Here is a 22,553-nt window from a genome sequence, read left to right on the forward strand (position 1 = left end):
AAGGCCCTAAACGTTGAAAGTCGAAGCAGGGAAAATGTCCAATTAAAAAATAATAATAATAATAATGGCCTACCTCTACGTTCAGCTGTTTAAACGCCCAGACCACCACTACGTCTACACTTACCACTTATAATGAACCCAAGAAAAGCCTAAGTCCTATGTCCTTAGTGCCCCCAGTGCCTCCTTCCTATGTCCCCCTCACTGTCTTCCAGACTTTGTCCTACCCCCACCCCGAAACCAGCCTGCATACCACCCTCCCTCCCATCCCCCTGTGCAGTAGAATCCTTGAACAGCATCTTTCCATCTCTCCCTCCCCCCCCTCCGCCACTACCACAGCCGTGCAGCTGACCCCACTGGCCCTCCCATCTGACAAACCTCCCAGCTCCAGCAGCATCCACAGCACTCTAAAGATGCTGCTTCACGGCCTTCTACTGCCCGTGATTCCCTATGCCGCATCACTGATGATGTCATCAGGGATGCAGCAGAGGAAATCAGGGTGGTAGAAGGCCGTGAAACAGCGTATTTAGAGTGCTATGGACGCTGCTGGAGCCAGGAGGTTTGTGGTCATCTCGCAGTAGGAGGGTCGGATGGGAGGATCAATGGGGGTTCACCAGGGGGCTGCGCCGAGGTGGGTGACGATGACGAACATGACACTGCTGCCTAAAGCTCCACACCGGCAGGCCAAGGGAGGTTTTGTTTTTTTTTGCGGCAGGGAGGGATAGGAAGCGATCACCTGTCCTATTGTCCCCGCGCACAGCTTCGGGACGCTGTTCCTGAAAACGGGACATTTCAGTGTCCCGAAGCTGTGTGTGGGGACAATGGGACAGGGGATCTAAAAACGGGACAGTCCCATTCAAAACGGTACCTATGGTCAGATGTTCATTTGCCTTCTTACTGCCTCAATCTGGATATCTTCTTTCCTTTGCCTAGCCTTGACAAGAATAGAGGATGTAACTATCCATTGAATAAGCTAGGGCAGGCCTTCATAACTCCAGTCCTCGAGGGCCGAATCCAGTCGGGTGTTTGGGATTTACCCATGCACTGCTTTCAATGCATAGTCATTGGGGAAATCCTGAAAACCTGACCTGGCGAGGGCCGAAGTTGTGTAGGCCTGATCTAGGGGGCTTCTATAAATCTCCCACACTCTTAGTGCAGGTTGCACTCAGGTTGGTGACTTGTTTTTTTTTTTTCACCTTGTTATGTATTGCAAATAGTTAAGTTTTGTTTATCTGTTATATGTTTAATGATACGAGCAGAACAGACATATTTCTCAGGGAGTGTCCTCATGTCTTTCCCTATTCTGTTTCCTCTCCAGAGCTGTCCATCTGCTTTGATACAAACTGAGAAATTGGAGGACAGCCCAGAGGGATGAGAGGCAGAGCGAAAGAATGCTAATGAATCTCCCTACATGAAATTCTCACAAGAAGGAATTGACTATCCACAAGTTCAGGAATAGAGTGTGTGTCTACTAGAAAGAAGATTAACAAGGTAAGAATCTAACCTTTCCCTAATCAAGTGCCCCACTTTTCCACTCTACCCAATCTCTAAATACTTGCTTGTCTCAGTGTCTGTTGTTTCTGGTCTTTTATCCAGTCACAGAGTGTCTGCATAAGTATGAGCCCATGATCTCCCACATTTTCATGTCTCCTCCTGCTTCTTTCTCCTCTTTCCTCAGCATCCACTGTTTCTTCCTTTCCCCATTCTTCTTTCTTTCCTTGCCCAGCATCTACCTTCTACTTCCTCCTCCACAGTGGCTTGCAGTGAGGGCGTTTAGGGGATTCAGTGAATTCCCAGCTCTACAGCCCTACTTTTTTTTGTTTACTTTTTGCTTGATGCAGTTTGATTTGTTGAGTAGGCTGCCTGCTCAACCAAACTGCATCATACAAAAAGTACTCCCCCCCCAAAAAAAAAAAAAAAAGCCAGGGCTCTTGGGCTGGGGATTCTACAAACCCCATGAAGGCCCTGACAGTACTGATCTGAATTTGATTGGTTGAGCAGCATCTGCCTGCTTGACTAGATTCAAAGCAGTGCCTTTAGGGGTGCGGTGAATCCCCTGAAGGACCTGACTGCACGCCACTGACTGTTCCTCTAATTTTCATTCATTTATTATTCTGCCTTTCTAGGGTTATCAGATTTCCTTTTTAGAGGACACCTGGCCCCACCCCATCCTGCCCCAGCCCTTCCCAGTTCTACCTCAAGCCCTGCCCCGACACAAACCTCGTGTCTCTTTCCCCAAGCTCAGGGCCAAGTCTGGAGGACCTCTGCACATGCGTGGATGTTGGTGCCATGACATCATGTGCATGTGTGTGATGTCATCATGTCGACATCCACACATGCACAGAGGTCATCCAGATGCAACCCCAAGCGCATGGCTTTCTAAAACCCAGACAGGTTTTGGAAATCCCTCCAGGCACCCGGATAGTCCTCTAAAAAGAAGACATGTCCAGGTTTTCCCGGACATCTGATAACCCTATGCCTTTCTCGCTCCACTTAACTCCTGCATCTAACCTTGCTTCTTACCACTCCCCCCCCCCATTCTATCTTCATCCTGTCTGTTCTTCCCCCCCCCCCACACTCCTCAGCATTTTTGCCTCTATACCCACTTTGCCAACATTAGCCAACTTTTAGCTCCATTCCCAACATCAGCATTAGCCCCACCCCCCCACTCCCATCCACCACCAAACTCAGCCCTAATCCCAGCTCCAGACCCAGGCTCATCATCAGAAACAAGAAACAGAAATTGTTTCAAACTGGCCCTGGTACAGGCAGCAGAGGGAAGCATTGAGTTCCCACTACTGGAAAGGCGTGTGCTAGTAAAGCAGACTTCAATGCCCTTAAGCTTGTGCCTCACTGGCACTCTATTTAAACTAACTCTGCTAACACTATTTTATTTTTTGGTGTACTTATTTGACCTTTTCTGTATGGTATGTGCAGCTGTTTAATATTGCATGTTTGTGTTTGGACCAGATGTGATCAGTGCATAGTAGAAATTTTCCAGGAATGTTTTGTTTATCCATTTTTTTTTTCAATGAAATGGAACATTGCCTTGAAGTGCATTGTGATGCCAGTAATTTAACTAGTTGATATAAGAACAAATGAGCAACTCTTTGAAAGGAGAGATGTATAAACTTACAGGCATACTTAGTAACAAACTGTATACCAGGAAATCTGCATGAATTTCAGGAAGATTAGGTTCTTACCTCGATAATCTTCTTTCCAGTAGAAGGGTACAGTAGTCTTTATGGATGGTTCTATCCATGAAACCACGAGTTTCTTTGCAGAAGAATGACACTCATATCTTTCAGCTCTTCCTCCTTCCTTAGTGGGATGTGCCTTGTCTCCTCAGTGTGTACCAAAACATACAATAATCACTGTTTTAGGAGACATAACAAGAAGGAGGGGATACGGGGAACCTCCCTGACAAGACAGTTCTGTTCTGCTCTGTAACAAATATACCACCACCATCCCATCACCCCCCTCTTATGAAGCTATGTTAGGCTTTTTTATTGCCAGCCATGGCGGTATTAGCTCTGACGCTCATAGGAATTCTTTGAGCATCAGAGCTAATACTGCTGTGGCCAGTACGGCTTCCTAAAAGGGGGGGGGGGGGGTGATAGTGAACAATGTTAATACAAAACATCACACAAACCCAGGTGGAACTGTACCCTCCTACTCAAAAGAAGATTATCCAGGTAAGAATCCAATCTTCCAGTGCAAAGGGTACAATAGTCTTGATGTATGGGACATATCAAAACAGTCCCTTGAGTCTATGGTGGAACAGATGAACCTGCCTGTAACACTGAGAACCCAAAAGCAGCATCCTGTTCTGCTGCCACATCCACTCTGTATAACTTTGTAAAGGTGGGGAGAGTGGACCATGTAACTGCTCTACAAATCTCCTTGGGTAGAATTGCCTGGGCCGCTGCCCATGAAGAAGCCACACTTCTAGCAGACTATGCTCTCAAGAGATATTGACAGCTGTTTACCCTAGAAAATGTATGCTGATGAAATTGTCAAGCATATCCATCTAGCAATAGATGCCTTAGAAACTGGCCTGCCCCATCTAGCCTGACTGGTTAAAACAAAAAGATGATCTGAAAGCTGAAAACCATTGATCACTTCTCGGTAACAGAGAACTCTCTTCACATTCAGCAACTTCAACACTTTGTCCTTTTTCTTTGAACCCGTGAAATGGAATGCAGGGGAAGAGGACTTCCTAATTAACGTGGAAGGCCAAAATAACCTTCGGCATAAAAGAAGGAACTGCGCGCAGGGAAACCCCCAGCTTCGGTAAATGGTTCTCTGCATGAGAAAGCCTGCAACTCCAATACTCTTCTCGCAGATAGCCACAAGGAAAACGGTCTTAAGAGTGAGACTGAGCAGCAGTGCCTTATGTAGAGGCTCATACGGACCTTTACTGAGTTCCTGTAAAACCTTGTTAACGTTCTATGTCGGAAAAGGTTGCCATACAAAAGGATGTAACCTGAGTGCCCCTTCCAGAATCTGGTTACATCCAAATGAGAAGCCAGAGAACTTCTTTCCATTCGAGTCCTAAAACATTAAAACCCAGCCACCTGTACCTTGAGGGATCCAATTGCTAGACCCTTCTTAAGTCCAGCCTGCAGAAAAGCTAGAATCACCAAAATCAGTCTCTGCATACAAGAAGGGAAAACTGAGGGAATAAGACACAGCACACTAAGGAAGAAGGCGGAACTGAACGAAGTAAGTGACATCTTCTGCAAGGAAAATAATGATTTTTGGGATAGAACCCATTCATCAAGACTACTGTACCCTTTGCACTGGAATAAAGGTTTGATGTTACAAAGGGCTCCTTTTACTAAGCTATGCTACTGGTTTTAGCGCGCACAGCAATCCCCGCATGCTAGACGCTAACGCCTCCATTGAGCTGGCGTTAGTTTTTCCACATAGCGCAGGGGTTAGCGTGCGCTAATCTGCAGCGCGCACTAAAAACGCTACCGCAGCTTACTAAAAGGAGCCCATAGGCAGAAAACTGATGTTCTTAGAATCTATTAATTCATCCTGGGTTTGCCAAATTTTGTTCACCCATATATAATTCACATCTCTAGCAGAATCTATTGGGCCATGTATTTATGATTTATGATCTGAGCAGATTGAGGAAACAATGTTTGTTGGGTTTTATTTTTTTTACACATATCTTGTTTTTCACAGATCATTGATATTTTTCCTTCATAACTCACACCTATGGGTGTGTTTTCATTCATCTTTGACTTGGAAGCAAATAAAATTTATTTATTATTTATTAAAATGATTTAGAGGCTCGCTTTTAAATAAAAAAATCAAAAAAATGGCATAAAGGGACAGCTAATAATTCTGCAAACAAGACTTCTCAATATTTAGAACTCAGAGTATAAATATATAAAGACATCTATATAATCTTCACATACACTCAGAAAATGTGTGATACGACCAAGAGCCGAGACTCCTATAGCCGAACACACCGTCCCATCACAGTGTATGACTTAGATGTAGAAATGCTAACTAAGGCAATGTGCTCTTTATATGCTGATAATTGTAATATATTTCAATGGCAAAAAGAAGAAAACATATTTTTACTTAGCTTGGAAGGATTTACAGGTCCCGACATGGACCATGTTTCGAGGGTCTTTTCAAGGAACCCAAGAAAAGAGACAAGCCCTTCCTGCGTACGCTCCAGTTCAGCAGGAACTTGTCTAACTTTGTCTTGAATCTCTGGAGGGTGTTTTCCCCTATAACAGCCTCCAGAAGAGCATTCCAGTTTTCCACCACTCTCTGGGTGAAGAAGAACTTCCTTATGTTTGTACAGAATCTATCCCCTTTTAACTTTAGAGAATGCCCTCTCGTTCTCCCTACCTTGGAGAGGGTGAACAACCTGTCTTTATCTACTAAGTCTATTCCCTTCAGTATCTTGAATGTTTCGACCATATCCCCTCTCAGTCTCCTCTTTTCAAGGGAGAAGAGGCCCAGTTTCTCTAATCTCTTGCTGTACGGCAACTCCTCTAGCCCCTTTACCATTTTAGTCACTCTTCTCTGGACCCTTTCGAGTAGTACCGTGTCCTTCTTTATGTACAGCAACCAGTGCTGGACACAGTATTCCAAGTGAGTGTGTACCATGGCCCGGTACAGCGGCATGATAACCTTCTCCGATCTGTTCGTGATCCCTTTATTAATAATTCCTAGCATTCTGTTCGCTCTTTTCACCACCGCCGCGCGTTGCGCGGACAGTTTCAGAGACTTGTCGACCAGTACTCCAAGCCCCTCTCCTGGGGGGTCTCTCCACCATAGACATCCTGTATTCGTGTATAAGATTTTTGTTACCGACATTCATCACCTTACACTTTTCCATGTTAAACCTCATTTGTCATGTCGCAGCCCAATTCTCGAGCATGTTTATGTCACGTTGCAGATCTTCGCAGTCCTCCTGCATCTTCACTACTCTGAATAACTTTGTATCATCCAGAAATTTAATCACCACACTTGACGTACCAATTTCCAGATCATTTATAAATATGTTGAAGAGCACGGGTCCAAGTTCCAAACCCTGCGGCACTCCACTGGTGACGCTTTTCCAGTCCGAGTATCAATGGCGTACCTAGGGTATATGGCACCCGGGGCCCATCATATTTTGACACCCCCCCCATCTATATGAAAAATATGATTTTTAATAACAATCCACTTATCGCACAACAAAAGTGTACCTAGGAAAAGGCAGCATCTTAAACACTGCAGTGAGCACTAGAATACCAACCATACATTGTAAAACTAAACAAGCCAGATCCCGCACAGTCAATTGATCCTGTAGTCAATGCCAACTGAAAACTATGTTCTTTTCATACACACAGAACAGAGATACACCCTCGCCCAATATGGAATAATCACAAACTAAAAAATAGAAATATGTGGACAAAAGTTAAACTGAACCGCCAAGAAACCAGACCCTGGATGCAATGCAACACCACAAAAAGAGTAACATATGTCCTCTAATACAGTGCAAAATATAAAGACAGTAGATGTAAATTTGAAAAAACTGATACATAACAATCACCACTTTACAAATTAACAAATAAAAATAAACAAATTATGAGAAATAAAAAAATACCATTTTATTGGACTAATCCCCGTAAGCTCGGTCCCCATCCCCGCAAACCACCTGATTCCATCCACACAAGCCTTGAATTTATATATTAAGGTATAAAAAGAAACAATATTCTGTACAATTGTCAATTTATAAATCAGCGTCTTCTCCCCACTCTTTTTTCCCCATTTCCCTTCAGCGTCCTCAGCCCACTCTCTCTCCACTTTCCTTCAGCACATGCACATAAAAACAAGCAAGTAATTTATATCATTTTCATTCTATTCATTCATAGAAATTAAAGTCTAAATAATGCCAGTCACATAACAAAACATGATTTTACAAAAATAATTCCCTGCACAGTCAAGCCTGCAAGGATTACTAAATGTCTTTCAGCAGCTCCCCTCCCTCCCTCCCTCCCCCTTACCTTTGTGGCCAAGTCAAAATGATCTACCAACAATAAAATTTTAAAAACACAAAGCACGCTGTACGCAGAAAAATTGTTAATTATCATTTATATTCCGCGGGTTTTCAAAGAGGTCAAGGCAGATGACTTTATGCAAAGTCACCTCAGTAACAACTATACAAAAATAGACAAATATTCCCCCTCCCTTTTTACTAAAACGCGATAGCGGTTTTTAGTGCAGGGAGCTGCGCTGAATGCCCCACGCTGCTCTCAACGCTCATAGGCTCCCTGCGCTAAAAAAACGCTATTGCGGTTTAGTAAAAGGGGGCCATAGTGCAAAATATAGACTGCATATATAAATTCTCAAAGCAGACACATTTTGATCACTAAATTGAAAATAAAATCATTTTTCTTACCTTTGGTAACTTCATCAGTCTCTGGTTGCACTTTATTTTCTGACTGTGCATCCAATATTTCTTCCCTTCTTTCAGCCTTCTGTATGCTTCCTCTCCTCCAGACCTCATTCCCTCCCCAAATTTTTATTTGTTTCACCCTGTCCCTTCTTTCTTTTTCTCTCTCTCCATACCCCCTTTCTTTCTGTATGTCTGTTTTTCTCTATCTCTCTCCGTGCCCCATTTCTTTCTTTGTTTCACTCTGTCCCCTTCTTTCTTTCTCTCCATACTCTCTTTCGTTCTGCATATCTGTCTTTCTCTCTCTCTCCGTGCCCCATTTTTCTTTGTTTCACCCAGCGCCCTTTCTTTCTTTATGGCTCCCTGTCCCCCCCTTTCTTTCTTTCTCCCTGCCCTCCCCTATGCCACCAACATTGGGAAAATGCTGCCACCGCCACTGGGGAATAGGCTGCCACTGCCGCCATCGGGAACAGGCTGGCACCGAGTTCGCCCTGCATCTCTTCTCCGCGGGGCCGACCAACTCTTGCCACCCGACGTCAATTCTAGCGTCGGAGAGGATGTTCTAGGCCAACCAGGCAGCGATTGGCTGGCCCAGAATGTCCTCTCCGACGTCAGAATTGACGCGGGTGGTGAGAGTTGGTCGGCCCCACAGGGAAAAGCAGGGAGAACTCAGCGCCGGCCTGTTCCCGATGGCGGCGGTGGCACTCAAGTGGCTAAAGAGCCGCAGTTTGCCGGCCTAGGGAGAACACTGGAGGGTGGCCAGCTGTGCAACCCCTTGGGACATAAACCCGGGGTGGACCGCCCCCCCCTCCCCACCTTGGTATGCCACTATCTGTACCTCAATCCCTTCCTATGACCAAAAATTCTCCTTTCTTCTATTCCCCGTGTACACACCCATCTCTTTCCCTCCCTTCCTCTCTCCCAAGTCCATGCCTTCTGTGTCCAAAAACACTTTCCATCTCCCACCTCAGCATCTCTTTCCCTCCCTTCCTCTCTCCCAAGTTCATGCCTTGTGTCCAAAATGCACTCCCTCTCCCATTTTGTGTTCTGCGTTTGCCTCCCAGCCAATCTTTGCAACTTTCTCAGCAAAACGGAGCTCGAGCTGCGAGGCTTGTCTTCTGTTTCCTGCCTGCCCTGCTGCGCACAAATAGCCGACCGGAAGTATTCTCCGACATCAGCGCTGACGTCGGAGGGCAGGCTTTGCTTAAGCCCTCCCTCCGACGTCAGCGCTGACATCGGGGAAGACTTCCGATCGGCTATATGTGAGCGGCAGGGCAGGTAGGAACAGGTATTTAACTCCGCGGGTCCCCTGTCCAGATCTCTCCTGTGCACTCCCTTGGGGCGTGAACCTGGGGCGTACCGCCCCCCCGCCCCCCCTAGGTACGCCCCTGCCGAGTATTGTCCATTTACCTCTACTCTCTGTTTCCTATCCACCAGCCAGTTTTTAATCTATGTAAGTACTTCACCCTCGATCCCATGGCTCGCAATTTTCAAAGAAGTCGTTCATGCAGAACCTTGTCGAATGCCTTTTGAAAGTCCAGATATACAGTGTCGACCAGGTCACCCTTGTCCATCTGCCTGTTTACTCCCTCGAAGAAGTGCAGCAAGTTCATCAAGCAAGATCTTCCTTTACTGAAGCCATGCTGGCTGGTCCTTATCAGATTGTGTCCATCAAGGTGATCAAATATGCGGTCCTTTATCAGCGCCTCTACCATCTTTCCTGGTACCGAGGTCAGGCTCACCGGTCTGTAGTTTCCCGGATCACCCCTCGAACCTTTCTTGAAGATCGGCATAACATTCGCCACCTTCCAGTCTTCTGGAATTCTCCCCGATTTGATCGACAGATTGGCTAATAGTTGAAGCAGTTCAGCTATAGCCCCTTTCAGTTCCTTAATCACCCTCGGATGGATGCCATCCGGTCCATGGGATTTATCATTTTTAAGCCTATCAATCTACCTGCATACCTCTTCTAGACTGATCATCAACCCTGTCAGTTTCCCATCTTCGTTTCCTGTGTATAGCCTGTCGGTTTCCGTATGTTGTGTATATCCTCTTCGGCAAGCACAGACGCAAAAAAATGTGTTCAGTTTGTCGGCGATAGCTTTGTCCTCTTTTAGCACTCCCTTTATTCCATGGTCATTCAACAGCCCCACTGTTTCCTTCACGGGTCATTTCCCATTGATATTTCGAAAAAACGGTTTGAAGTTTTTTTTGCCTCTTTGGCTATTTTTTCCTTGTAGTCTCTTTTGGCCCCTCTTACCATCTTACCATCTTACCACCTTATAGTACCTGCTTTGATGCTGTTTGTGCTTTTTCCAGTTTTCGTCCGGTTTTGACTTTTTCCATTCCTTAAACAAAGTCTTCTTGTCTCTGATCACTTCCTTCATTACTACAGTGAGCCACGCCATTTCCTTGTTCTTTTTCCTCTTGGATCCCTTGTTGATACACGGTATATACAGATTATGCACTTCGGTGACCATGTTCTTACCTTGATAATATCTTTTCCAGTATATAGGGATGGAATGCTGAATCAAGGGCCTTTCATCCACTCTCACAAGTCCATTGCAGGAGCTAATGATCACTGCTTTCAGCACCTCCTCATTCTCCCTACTCTCTGCTGCCCCCAATCAGTTGGTTTCAAAGCTAGCAACAGCCTTACAGAAGAGAACAAGAACAGGGAGACACCGACTCCCCCCCCCCCAACAGAACTTGATCTGCTCATATAAAAGAACACAATGCTCACAGACATGCCAAGGAGAAGAAGGGAACAAAGTTAATAACTCTTATTAACAACAAAAAGTAGAAAAATATTTTGTGATTAGAATATATTAGATTAGAAATATGTATCCTGCTAGAGCTGGTGTTAGCCACACTGGGGACCACAAAGCCCAAGCCTTGCTTCTTTAGCTTTAGCTTCCAACTGGCTTAGGGTTCTCTCTGACGAGGGGGAAGTTGCCCTAGTTGCACTCCCTTAACACTGTTCCTGTCATGTGTCTGCGGTATTCTCTTAGCATGAATTTTCTGTGTAGCATTCTGTAATAATTTGGCTTATTCAGTTTTCTCGATAGTGGAAAGGAGATTTGTGACAGTTTTGTTGATCCTCACTGTATATTAGTTGAGTGTGTTTATAAAATGACAATTGTTCAGAATATTGCTTCTTTCTATACTTTAATAAAATAAGTTCAGTATAAAATCATAACTATTTGAGGCTTCTGCGGATGGGATCAAATGGCTTGAGCTGGCAGGGATGGGGCCGAGCTCACGAAGATGGGGCGGGAACGGGGTCCACATTCCCTGCGTCATTCTCTGATCACTTCTCCATTTTCCCAGGGTCATGACAGTTTAACAAATTTTAATTTTTATGTTTTGCTATATTGACAGTCTGCATGGTGAAAGTAGCCCATATCTACCCTGAGGCAGCTTAAGAGCAAAACATTGGCCATTATTAGAGGAGGAATGTTATAATTCAGTATATACAGATAAGTCTTTATTGATTTCTAGTCTGCTTTTACATTGCAGAGAGCACTGATTTATTATTGTGAGGATTTTTATGTCAAACCATAATTCCCTATTATGATAGAAGCGTGGTGGCGGATGGATTCTGAGGCATTTTTCTTCTCCTGCCATTCAGTCACTATTTATTGATTGAATTATAGTTCCTTCTGTGTTTTCACCTGTTAGCTTTCTGGCTTGGGAGAATATTTTCTAGCGATATATAATTTTCTTTCCTTTTCTCTTTCTGAAATTACAGTTAGGAATTCTAGGTATCTCCTCTCCAGAGACCTTAAAATTTAAGCTGTATCCAAAGCAAAAGAGGGTTAATTGACTTGCCTAGTCACAAGGAGCATCTTTGGGAGAAGCAAGATTTGAACCCTAGTTTTTTGATTTAAAACTTGCTTTTCTAACCATTAAGTTACTGTTCCACTCCAGCCCTTATGTCATTGTCCTGTGTTATCACTCTCTCATTTTTAGCTTTAATTTTAACTCTCCTTAACCATTCTTGTGTTAGATTTTAATTTTCTTGAAACTAAGTATCAGTGGACAAAAATATAACAGATGAAACAGACTTAGTTTCTGGAAGTCAATTTGGGGACAAATAAATCTCATTCTTGGGTCATCTATCCCCTTATCCTATGAGGCTGTAATTTATGGTACGTTACTTCATGTTAAGCCTACTTTAGACAAGTATAAAAGTCACCTTTTCCTGATCACACATAATTGGAAGAACTATGACAGGATTAATTATACCTTTTGGTGGGTAAATGTGTGTACCATATATAAGTATGAAAGAATAATGGTGGAACGTTTGGGGACTAGTAAGTTCTTTAATAATGTATGTCCATTGACTACTTTTGTTGCATTACAATAAGGGTCATGTTTCTTCCCTTTTCATTAGATTTCTGTACACATCCAGGCAGGGTGGGTGGGGGGAAGGAAATGTACGTTGAGGAGTTAAAATATTTAATTATAATGTTGAAATTACATCATATGTATTATTGAATTAATAATTAAGATGAGGGAGTAAATGATTGTTTAATAATTGTATAGTTATCAGTGCGTTCCATGTAGTATTTATGATTTACCAATTGTATTGCACTATCAAAGTTTGAAAATCAACAAAGATTTAAACAATAAGAAAAAAAAAAGATTTTAATTTTCTTGTGGTTTCTGTAATAACTCTGTATTTCTGAAAATTTCTCAGCTCAACCAAGAAGAGAATGGCATGGATATGGTTCAACCAATGATTTGAAACAATGTCAAAACACAGAGTGCAGTGGCAAAATAGCATCCTGAATTTAAGTAGTTGGTTGATTGGGCTGAGAACATTTCAACACCTCCTCATATGCTATAGCCAACTGTTTTCTTTGTTTATTGATTTGAGTCTGAGTTTTTATTTGTGTGCAAATTTTCTTTCTTTCAGGTAGAGGCAGGGGTCATTGACCCAGATTATAGGGGAGCCTACAAATTCTGCTGTTCAATTTTGGATGAGAGGATTATAAAGTGAAAGAGGGGGACAGGTTAGCCCAGATGATATGCGAGAAAAATATGTTTCCCTAAGATCTGTGAGGAAGAGTTATTAGAACTCCCTGACAGGGGGAAACATGGGTTGGGGTTCACTGGTGTAAATGAAGAAGTTAAAAAGTGGTACACTAAGAGTGACGTCTTATCCCGAGTAGGAGAACAGGATAAGCCAGTGCCTGCAACTAGGCAAAGTATAAGCTGGGTTTTAAAGGGGGGAATATGTCACAGGGAGAGTTCTGTGATGATGAAGGAAATCCTGCATTGCCCAGAGTCTAAAACCAAAGAGCTACTTCAGAGGCAAATTGCTGTTGACTGTAATATTGGTTTGATCCATAATAATGCTAAACACTGTTATCCAGCAAGTTGTCTGCTGAGTTTCTTTCCCACCATTTTCCTCATGGCCTCGTAATTCCCTTTTCTGAGATTGAGTGCTGTCGTTGTGGTTCTTTTCACCTTTGATGTTCCTATTGCTAGCTTGCACTGGATCATGTTGTGATCGCTGTTTCCTAGTGGCGCTAGTACTACCACCTCCTTTGCGGGTCCCCCTAGCCCGTTGAGGATTAGGTCGAGAGTGGCATCTCCTCGTGTTGGTTCCGTGACCAGTTGTTCCACGCACTGTGATACAGAATAGCAAAATAAAGTTCACACTGTATAGTTTTTCATTGTCATTTATTTATATTTGCATACCTAGCTACCCTCCATACTTCACCTTACCGCTCGGCCAAGGTTTGGATGGTCCAAGTCAGGGCTCTGGTCTGATTCAGTCCAAGCCTTAGGAAATACTTTTTTTACTAAAAGGGTGGTAGATGCATGCAACAGTCTTCCAGAAGAGGCGGTGGAGATAGAGATTGTGTATGAATTCAAAAGGGCCTGGGATAGGCACATGGGATCTCTCGAAGAGAGAAAAAGATAATGGCTACTGCGGCTGGGCAGACTAGACGGGCCATTTGGCCTTTATCTGCCATCATGTTTCTATGTTTCTAAGCCTTGCCTGGTCACAATGTGTAGATTGGCACTTCCTCCACCCGATCCCCTTCCAAAGAATGAATCCTCCTGCTCCAAGATGAAGACCTTCTACCTACCTACCCCAGCATAATGGAAACCCTAATATTTGGCAGACTGACCCCTAGTGGTAATGCTATTTTGAACCCAGGACCAGGGAATCGATCTTGCTCAACCTAGATACCAAGGACCAGGGATACCAGAAAGGTCAGGGATAGGTCAGGGTCTTGTGTGGGAGACTCTTGGAGGGTTTCATTCTACTAGGGGGGTCTTCATTATGGAGTTGGAATACTGAGGGGGGGGGCTATGATGACTGTTGGGAGGAGCAGGGGATTGTTTCTGGAGGGGAAGAATAATCGAGAGGACATGGTGCTTCAGTATGGTGCTGTAATTTTCACATCAGAGAACAATGATTTTTAAAAGTAGACTAAGAGAACTCATTTTCAACTAATATGTAGCATTTTTAATTCGCTGCTACCTCCTGGATATGGGGAGCCTTCAATATGTAGTCCTGCAGAACTTCTTGCAAAATACATTGAGGAATTCTCCATGGCCCAGTGGACATCCGTATTTCCTCCTCATTCTTTCTAAAATAAGACTCCATGGAACCTATGTGTCTTCATAAAATAGGCTAAGAATAGATACTCACTTGGCCTCCTCACCAAAGTGACCTGTTAGAAAATTATTCTTTAGGTATGAACTTTTCAATTGGTTCCTTATTCCCTTGTCCAAACAGGACCTATACTTTTCTCTAGCACCCTACAGTTTAACTTCATGCAGTGTTGACTTATGTTATTCTTATATTATTTGTTTTTCATATGATCACATTTTTGCATGATGTGTACAGTTTATAGATGTAAAATAATCATGATACCACATTTGAAATGCAAGTAAAACAGAAACTTTGACATAACTGCTGTGAAGATTTTAATGCAAGAAAAGTTCAGTTAGGATACTACATACAATGAAATCAACCCTTCTTTAAGATAGAAATACAGATTAATTTTGCTAGCAATGAATAAGAATGTTGATTCTAGATTTAGCAGATTTCTCATTGTCCAGATGGTGTACAGGAACTGTCCAAAAGAGATCTTACATTAATCCATGCCTGCTCCAGTACAACAAATGTGCACACCAATGTCTGTAAGATGAACAAAAATAGATTAGGTGAGACATGTGCACTGCTCTTTCCAAAGTACAAAATTCAAGGTGACTTCCCCCCCACCCCCCATTCTATATAAGGAGCCTAAAAATCTGTGCCAACTAGAGCAGTGCTAATCGCAATTCTATAAAAGTCACGTGCATCACATAGAATCACGCTTAGCACCAGTGCATTGAATAACTTTTGGGTGCACCCATTAGTCTAGGAAAACCTGGCCTAAATACCTTTGCCTAAGTAGTGCGCACATCGATGCACAACCTATAAACTTCCCTTCCTCCTGAACCTCTTTAACTCTTCACTGGCACAAGTAGCATCTCCAACCCGCTGCCCATGCCGGCCTTGACTCTCCCTCTGGTCCCACAATCAGGAAGTGATTTCAGCGAGGGCCAGGGTCGATGTGAACAGCAGGTTGGCGATGCTACTCGTGCCAGCGAAGAGCCAAAGAGGTACAGGGGAAGACAGGTGCTGGTGCCCCCACCAAGATGGCACCTGGGACGGTCCAACCCCCCACCCCTCTTTACTAGGCCACTGCTCTTTCCTATCATTATGGCAGTCCTTTCCTCTTTATCTTTTCCTAGTGAATATTTTCCATATACATTGCCCTATCATGTTGACAGAGCGGTATTATCAAATACAATAAAATATTGGTGGTTGGTACTGCTATGCTCTATATTGTTTTGATAGTCCTCAATATTATGTATATTTTCTTGCATTTTATCGGATGATAAATGTATTGCAAACCTATTTTGAAAAATATTCATTTACAGGATGTTGGAAAAGTGATGTTTCAAGTTGTGAAATTTAAAGCATTGAGAACAGCATTCGTGTGATGCGTTTTTTACACTTTATATTGCTTTTATTTTACTTTAAGTTTGACAGACTATATTTATGATTGCAAAATATACATAAAGGCCCAGAATCTGCAAGCACCGTCCCAATTGTAGGCAGCGGTAGGCGTCCTACCGCTGTCTATCCAAGCAATCAGGATGAATGTTTGTTTAAAAAAAAAAAAAAAAAAAAAAACCTCCCAAGGTAGGCCACCTCCAGGAGCCTAAGAAGGCCTGCATGCCCGCCTAAGCTCACCTAGGGCTAGCCATGGGCGGCGTTTGCCCTGGAAGTAGCCTTAGGCGAACCTAGGCAGTCGTATGCGTCTCACTAGTCTAGCGGAAGACACGTACAATGTAGGTTGGCAAAATACTGGCCTACATTGTAAGTAGACGTGGCCACTAATCTTATCGTGGCAAGGGATCTCCCTGCCGCGATAAGTTTAGCAGTCGCATCTACAATAACCTGATTCTGTAACCGGCATCGGTTACAGAATCGGGTTTATTGTAGGCATCCTTAAGCCCAATTTTATATAGGACGGATGTCGGCTTCTGAGATTGGGCGTCCTATACAGACTCCGGCCCAAAATTTCTTCATTTGAATATAATCTGTCAAGTTGATAGTCAGCCTGCTGAAGTCAGGGTTTTAGAAAAGCTGACCACCATGGGCAGATTTAGGACCTAAATTCCACCAGCAGCAGCCCTGGATTAACCATATGGCAAAATAAACACATGCTCAGGGCATCAAGGAAAGGGAGGAGGCTATAATACTGCTGATATTCAGTGCTGATGCCTGAATAGATATCTGGAAGAATTAAGACTGTCTTTTATACAGTCCTACTGCCCTGACAGTAACCATATAATTTCCAGGACCACCCATCCTATGCATCTGGATCACCCCCAGCACTAACTGGATAGTGCCGTGTACCTAGTCAGTGCTGTTGAACTGGGCTCTCCTGCCTTGTTAAATAGTCCTGAATATTGATCCATATAATGTTAATGAAGAGAGAGAATTCCGATTTACCTGTCCTGAAGTGTTCAGTAATGAACAGGAAGCTGCATTGTCAGTGGACCCTTTCTTGCATTGTGTCAGTCCCATTTCTACTACCATTGTGTATTTTACTCCAGCAACAACCTAGTGTAAAGCAAAATTTTAAATTAATAAAATAAAAAAAGAGCAAATATAAGACGGGGAGCATTTTGGGCAATCTTGTTTTTACTTATCGGGAACAATTTGGAAACACAACATACTTGCAGACCTTATATGGCAGCCTGACCCCTAGCAGTAACATATGACTACAGCTAGGGGTCATGGATGCCATAAGACTACAGCTAGGAGTCATGGATGCCATAAGACTACAGCCAGGGGTCATGGATGCCATTTTGAACCTGTCACCAGCACAGATGGGAGCAGCTGGAGATAAGTCCTACTTACCCTCCTCTGGTCCATCAGGGATCTCATATTATATGCTCAGCGGAGCCTACAGGACAGTAGGGGAAGGGACATTGGGGGAGGGGGGATGGGTCTTTTTCGGCAGTGGGAGGAGGAAACCTGGCATCATTAATATAGCTTTGGGGACTGAAGGGTGGAAGAGTATCTTTGTGAAGGGTTTTAGGAATATTTCTGGGGATAGAAGGGAGCTTCTGTTTTAATCCCATTTGGCATTCACTCTGGAAGCCCTGAATATGTATACCTTAGAGGAAAGGAGGGACAGGGAAGATATGATTCAGACATTCAAATACTTGAAGGGTATTAACGTAGAACAAAATCTTTTCCAGAGAAAGGAAAATGGTAAAACCAGAGGACATAATTTGAGGTTGAAGGGTGGTAGATTCAAAAGCAATGTTAGGAAATTCTACTTTACGGAGAGGTTGGTGGATGCCTGGAATGTTTTCCCGAGAGAGGTAGTGGAGAGGAAAACTATGACTGAGTTCAAAGAAGCGTGGGATGAACTCAGAGGATCTAGAATCAGAACATAATATTAAATATTGAACTAAGGCCAGTACTGGGCAGTCTTGCACGGTCTGTGTGTGTATATGGCCGTTTGGGGGAGGATGGGCTGGAGAGGGCTTCAATGGCTGGGAAGGTTTAGATGGGCTGGAGTAGGTTTTAACGGAGATTTCAGCAGTTGGAACCCAAGCACAGTACAGGGCAAAGCTTTGGATTTTTGCCCAGAAAGAGCTATGAAGAAAAAAATTTAAAAAAATTTAAATTGAATCAGGTTGGGCAGACTGAATGGACCATTCGTGTCTTTATCTGCCATCATCTACTATGTTACTATGTTATGTTACTCTGAGTATAAGGATTTTACCAGTGATATTTCTCAAGGATTGGTCCTTGGTCCTGTAAGCAATATTGTGGAAGGACTGTGAGGTAAGATTTGACTCTTTAAAGAAATTGCCAAAATATCTAACAGGGTAGACATCTCAGAAGGTGTACATACAATGAGAAGGGATCTAGCAAAACTTGCATAACAATGTAGTTTTTGGCAGCTATGATTTAATATTTAAAAAAATACAGAGCCGTGTATTTCGTCTTCAAGACACAAAGGGAATTATGCAATATAAGGGATGAAATATTTATATCTATGAAAAAAGAGGGTGAAGTGATGAAATATTTCTGTCTATGGAAACAATAGCAATCTTAAGTGGTCAAGCAGGTAGAAAGTGACAGCAAAAGCCAGTCGGACACTTAGGACAAAGTTAAAAAGAGGGAAAAAAAGAGGTGATAGTGTCTCTCTATATGTCTTTGGTATACAGTACACACAAGAAAGTTGGGAGAGGGATGTTATGATAGAAACATTTAAATGTTGATAGACTTATGAGTAAAATATTTGATTTATGGAAAGGATGGTGGATACATGGAAGAGCCTCACAGTAAAGATGGTGGAGAGCAAAGGATTGTAGAGCTTGGGAGAGATGGTGCCTGAATAAGCTGCTTCAGGGGGAGGTGGTGGAGACAGAGACTGTGTCTGAATTCAAGAAAGCCTGGGATAGGCATGTAGGATCTCTCTGAGAGAGAAAAAGATAATAGTTACTGCGGATGGGTAGACTAGATGGGCCATTTGGCCTTTATCTGCTATCATGTTTCTATGAATTGGAGGAGCGAAATGGGATAGTTATTGATGTTCACCAATTTCTGTAAAAAATAAAAGGTGCGGCAACCTCATGGACAAGGAGGAAAGAGGAAGGGTATAATTTTTTTTGGGGGGGATAACCTCTCCCCCTCCCAAAAAAAATGCTGAATTGGACCCTGACTCGATTCATTGTGGTCAGTTCACCGCAATGAATCATCCTTGACCCATCTGGAGTTAGACGTAGCCCTTTTGGAAGTATATTGCAGAGCATGGAAGCTACTCCTGAGAAGGCTTGCTGGTGAATATCACATCGTACAATTTATTTTGATGAGGGTAGAGATAGTGATGCTTCTTGAGAGGACCTCAGATGTCTCAACGGTATATAAAGGGTTCGCCTGTTCTTTAAGTATTCTGGCTCATTTTATCCGAGGACCTTGAAAATCAAACATAAAAGATTTAAATTTAGCCACTGGAGGGGGACAAGATGAGAATACGTGGGGTGAGCAGGAACCAATAGGTCTGTGGAAGTAAAAACGAGAATCCCTACATACATCATGCTACAGCCACTTTCTTTGTAAGGTCGTGCAGTAGAGATCTATGGGGTCCACGGAATCTTTATTTTACCCAGTCCCCCTTTTTTTTTTTTTACAGAAAAGGTGGTAGATGCATGAATAGTCTTTTGGTAGAGGTGGTGGAGACAAAGACTGTGTCTGAATTTAAGGAAATGTGGGACAGGCACATGGGATCTCTTAGGGAGAGAGATAGTGGATGTTGTGGATGGTCAAACTGGATGGGCCATTTGGCCTTTATCTTCTGTAATGTTTCTATGTTTATGTCAGTGGTTCAAACAAGACATTTTGATCTGGAATTGGTATACACAGCATATTATAGTGTTTACATACTATGGTCAGCTCATATTTATAATGATTTATCTGTTAGTTTCCAGAGATCCTTATCCAATAAAGACCCTGTCAATCTCCACCTCCTCTCTAATATCCTACAAGTTCTTTTTAGTATATAATTTCTAAGGAAATTTATATATATTTGAGAAAAAGCATATAGTTCAGTAAGGTTAACGTTAAGGCAATTTCTTAATACAGAAAGGATATGAAAAGTATTAAGTAGAGCAAGCTTATGGGGTTCTTTCATTAAGTCCTAATGTGCAGTTAGTGCACCAAAACAGGCTAACTACATAAATGCATTTATGTGTTTTTTGAGACAGCTTGTCATCGTGCTTTAATAATGTGTTATTTATTTGTTTGTATTTTGGGGGGAGGGGGTATTCCACAGTAAGGGAATAGGCATGGAAGCATTTTTCAGTTAGTGCATTCTGATTAGCTCACCATTGCTTGCTCTGAGATCGGTTGCTATTATTTCGGTTTCTGTGGAAACATGATAATGGGCTAGAAGGACCATTGGTCTGACCCAGTATGGCTATTCATATGTTCTCATGAATAATGCCTTCTAAATAGGGGGTGATATGTGGTCCTGCAATATGTTTTTGCAAATCCTGGATGCTAATGGAAAAATTAGTGTGGGACTTACAAAAACTAGTTACAGACAATCTGGGCTTAAAGCATTTTGCATTAAGCCCAGATCTTAACATGTTAGAATATAACAACATAAGAGGTGCTATACTGGAACAGACTGAAGTTCCATCAAATCCATCCTTTTTCCCCAAAGTGGCTAATCTAGGCCACAAGTACCTAGAAAGAGCCCCAAAGAGTAAAACAAATTTTATACTGCTTATCCTAGAAAAAAGCAGTAGATTTTCCCATCTTAATAGCTTATGGACTTTTTAGGAAATTATCCAAACTTTTTTTTTTAAACAGGAGTCAGTTAGGGCACACCTAGGTCTCCCAGAGAGAAGGAAGAGGTGGTAGCTCTAACCGGAGTTATGGCTGCTGTGCTGATGCTAGCTGCAGTCGTTGGGAATGAACTTGAAGAATGAGAGTTGAGTGATTTTTGGTCTCCAGAATGGCTGTGCTGTCTCTATGCCCCAGTTGTGAGGACTTGCAGGCTACCAAGGAAGACGTGGCCTTCTGGATGGATGAGTGCTTGGGGAAGGAACGTCCCTGAGCTGGCCGAGCGTGGTTTTCTGTGTGCTGATGCTTGAGGAGACAGTGTGGAGCAGCAATCGGTACCAATATCTGGCACTGAAACGGGTCAAATCAGTATTTTGGGGCCCAATGCTTTGTGGCTGATGGGTGAGGAGCTAAGAATCTTATATGCCTCATTTGAAGTTAGAGCAGATACTGAGGCCAAGGGCAGGGAGGAAGGCTTCTAGCCAGTGGTCACCATGTCTGCAGACAGATGGAGTCCTGCAGGTTGAGTTCATCAGGCAGTTAAAGAGGGTGGAAGGTTGGATATCTGGGGAGATTGTTGTTTTTTTCCAGCTGGTTGTGTAAGGCTCCATGGACAGAGAGGGGAGAACTATGACTGGCATGTAGTACGGATGAGGTAAATAGACCTCATCCGTACTATGGTGGAGGACTTTTCAAGTGGCAGTCCCTGTGTGTGCCCACTCCATAAAATTTGAATTTAGTAGGGGAGATCTCCAGCATGGTGGCTCCATTGGATGACACCACCAACTAGCGTACCTGCATCTTATCTGCTTGTCTGTAGAGAAAAGTCATTATTGAGACAGGAAACAAATATAAATGAGACACAATAATTACTTTGGAGGCACTGTTACTATACCTGCGATTGTGCTGATTGAATTTTCACAATTTTGTAGAGATTTGCGTTCTCTGACTTCTGATTGTATACAGTCAAAGCATATCTGGCCGCCTCCTGTACCTCAGGGGTATTTGGATCGATGTTTATTGGACCTCCAGGAATACCAGCAGAAGACAAGAGGATTGTGGAAGACAGTATGACACTGAAACACAGCCAGAGGTTTGCCATGGCTTCAGTAGTAAATGTGCTGTGCTACAGTGCAACTGTGATTTAAAAAGGAGAGGAGACAGAACCCAGGTTACTGTGTGGTTTAAATACTGTATGAAGACGTTTAATAGCCAAAGCAAACATCTACTAACTATACCGAAATCTGATTAGAGAACCAAGCATTGTACACTGTTGATAAGTGGCGATATGTTTGTATAAAGCTCTATAATAAATACAGAACTTTTTACATAATGGATACTTTTAATAAGAAACGCATTAAAAAATATAATGATATCAGATATCTCAATTCCATCAGCATCCATCAAAATATTTGACACTGATTGCTCTAGCTATATATTGATTTTTATTTGCAGTGTGCAGTGCCTGAGTCCTTTGGTCTACACACTTGATGTTGAAAAAAGACGCCAAATGTGTAGACCAAAGGACTTAGGCACTGCACACTGGAAATAAAATCAATATAAAAAGCTTATCCTTCCGGCTTAACACAGACTGTGTTGGAGCCATGAACTGACCTTTTCAGATAAGTGGTCTACTGTTAAACAGCTTTTGTAGAATCATAACATTTGCCACTCCAGTAGAAGCAAGAATCCTTGCTCCATGCAATGTGTTATGATTAAAATTCAAGCACCTTTCCAGCGACGTTGTATCGCTGC

At 42.9% G+C, this 22,553-nt stretch overlaps 1 protein-coding gene across 1 annotated transcript; it reads right to left on the bottom strand.

Annotated features, from left to right (window-relative positions):
* Positions 1–14,882: 14,882 nt before the first annotated feature.
* Positions 14,883–21,934, bottom strand: LOC117356761 (cystatin-like). Its single transcript, XM_033936400.1, has 3 exons — positions 21,694–21,934; positions 16,941–17,051; positions 14,883–15,071 (listed from the first exon to the last, which is right to left on the bottom strand). Exons 1-3 carry the CDS (start codon positions 21,898–21,900, stop codon positions 14,982–14,984), a joined length of 408 nt encoding a protein of 135 aa, XP_033792291.1. The 5' UTR covers positions 21,901–21,934; the 3' UTR covers positions 14,883–14,981.
* Between the last annotated feature and the right edge of the window lie 619 nt (positions 21,935–22,553).

The sequence above is a fragment of the Geotrypetes seraphini genome, chromosome 3, assembly GCF_902459505.1.
Source record: "Geotrypetes seraphini chromosome 3, aGeoSer1.1, whole genome shotgun sequence".
Classification (NCBI taxonomy): Eukaryota; Metazoa; Chordata; class Amphibia; order Gymnophiona; family Dermophiidae; genus Geotrypetes; species Geotrypetes seraphini.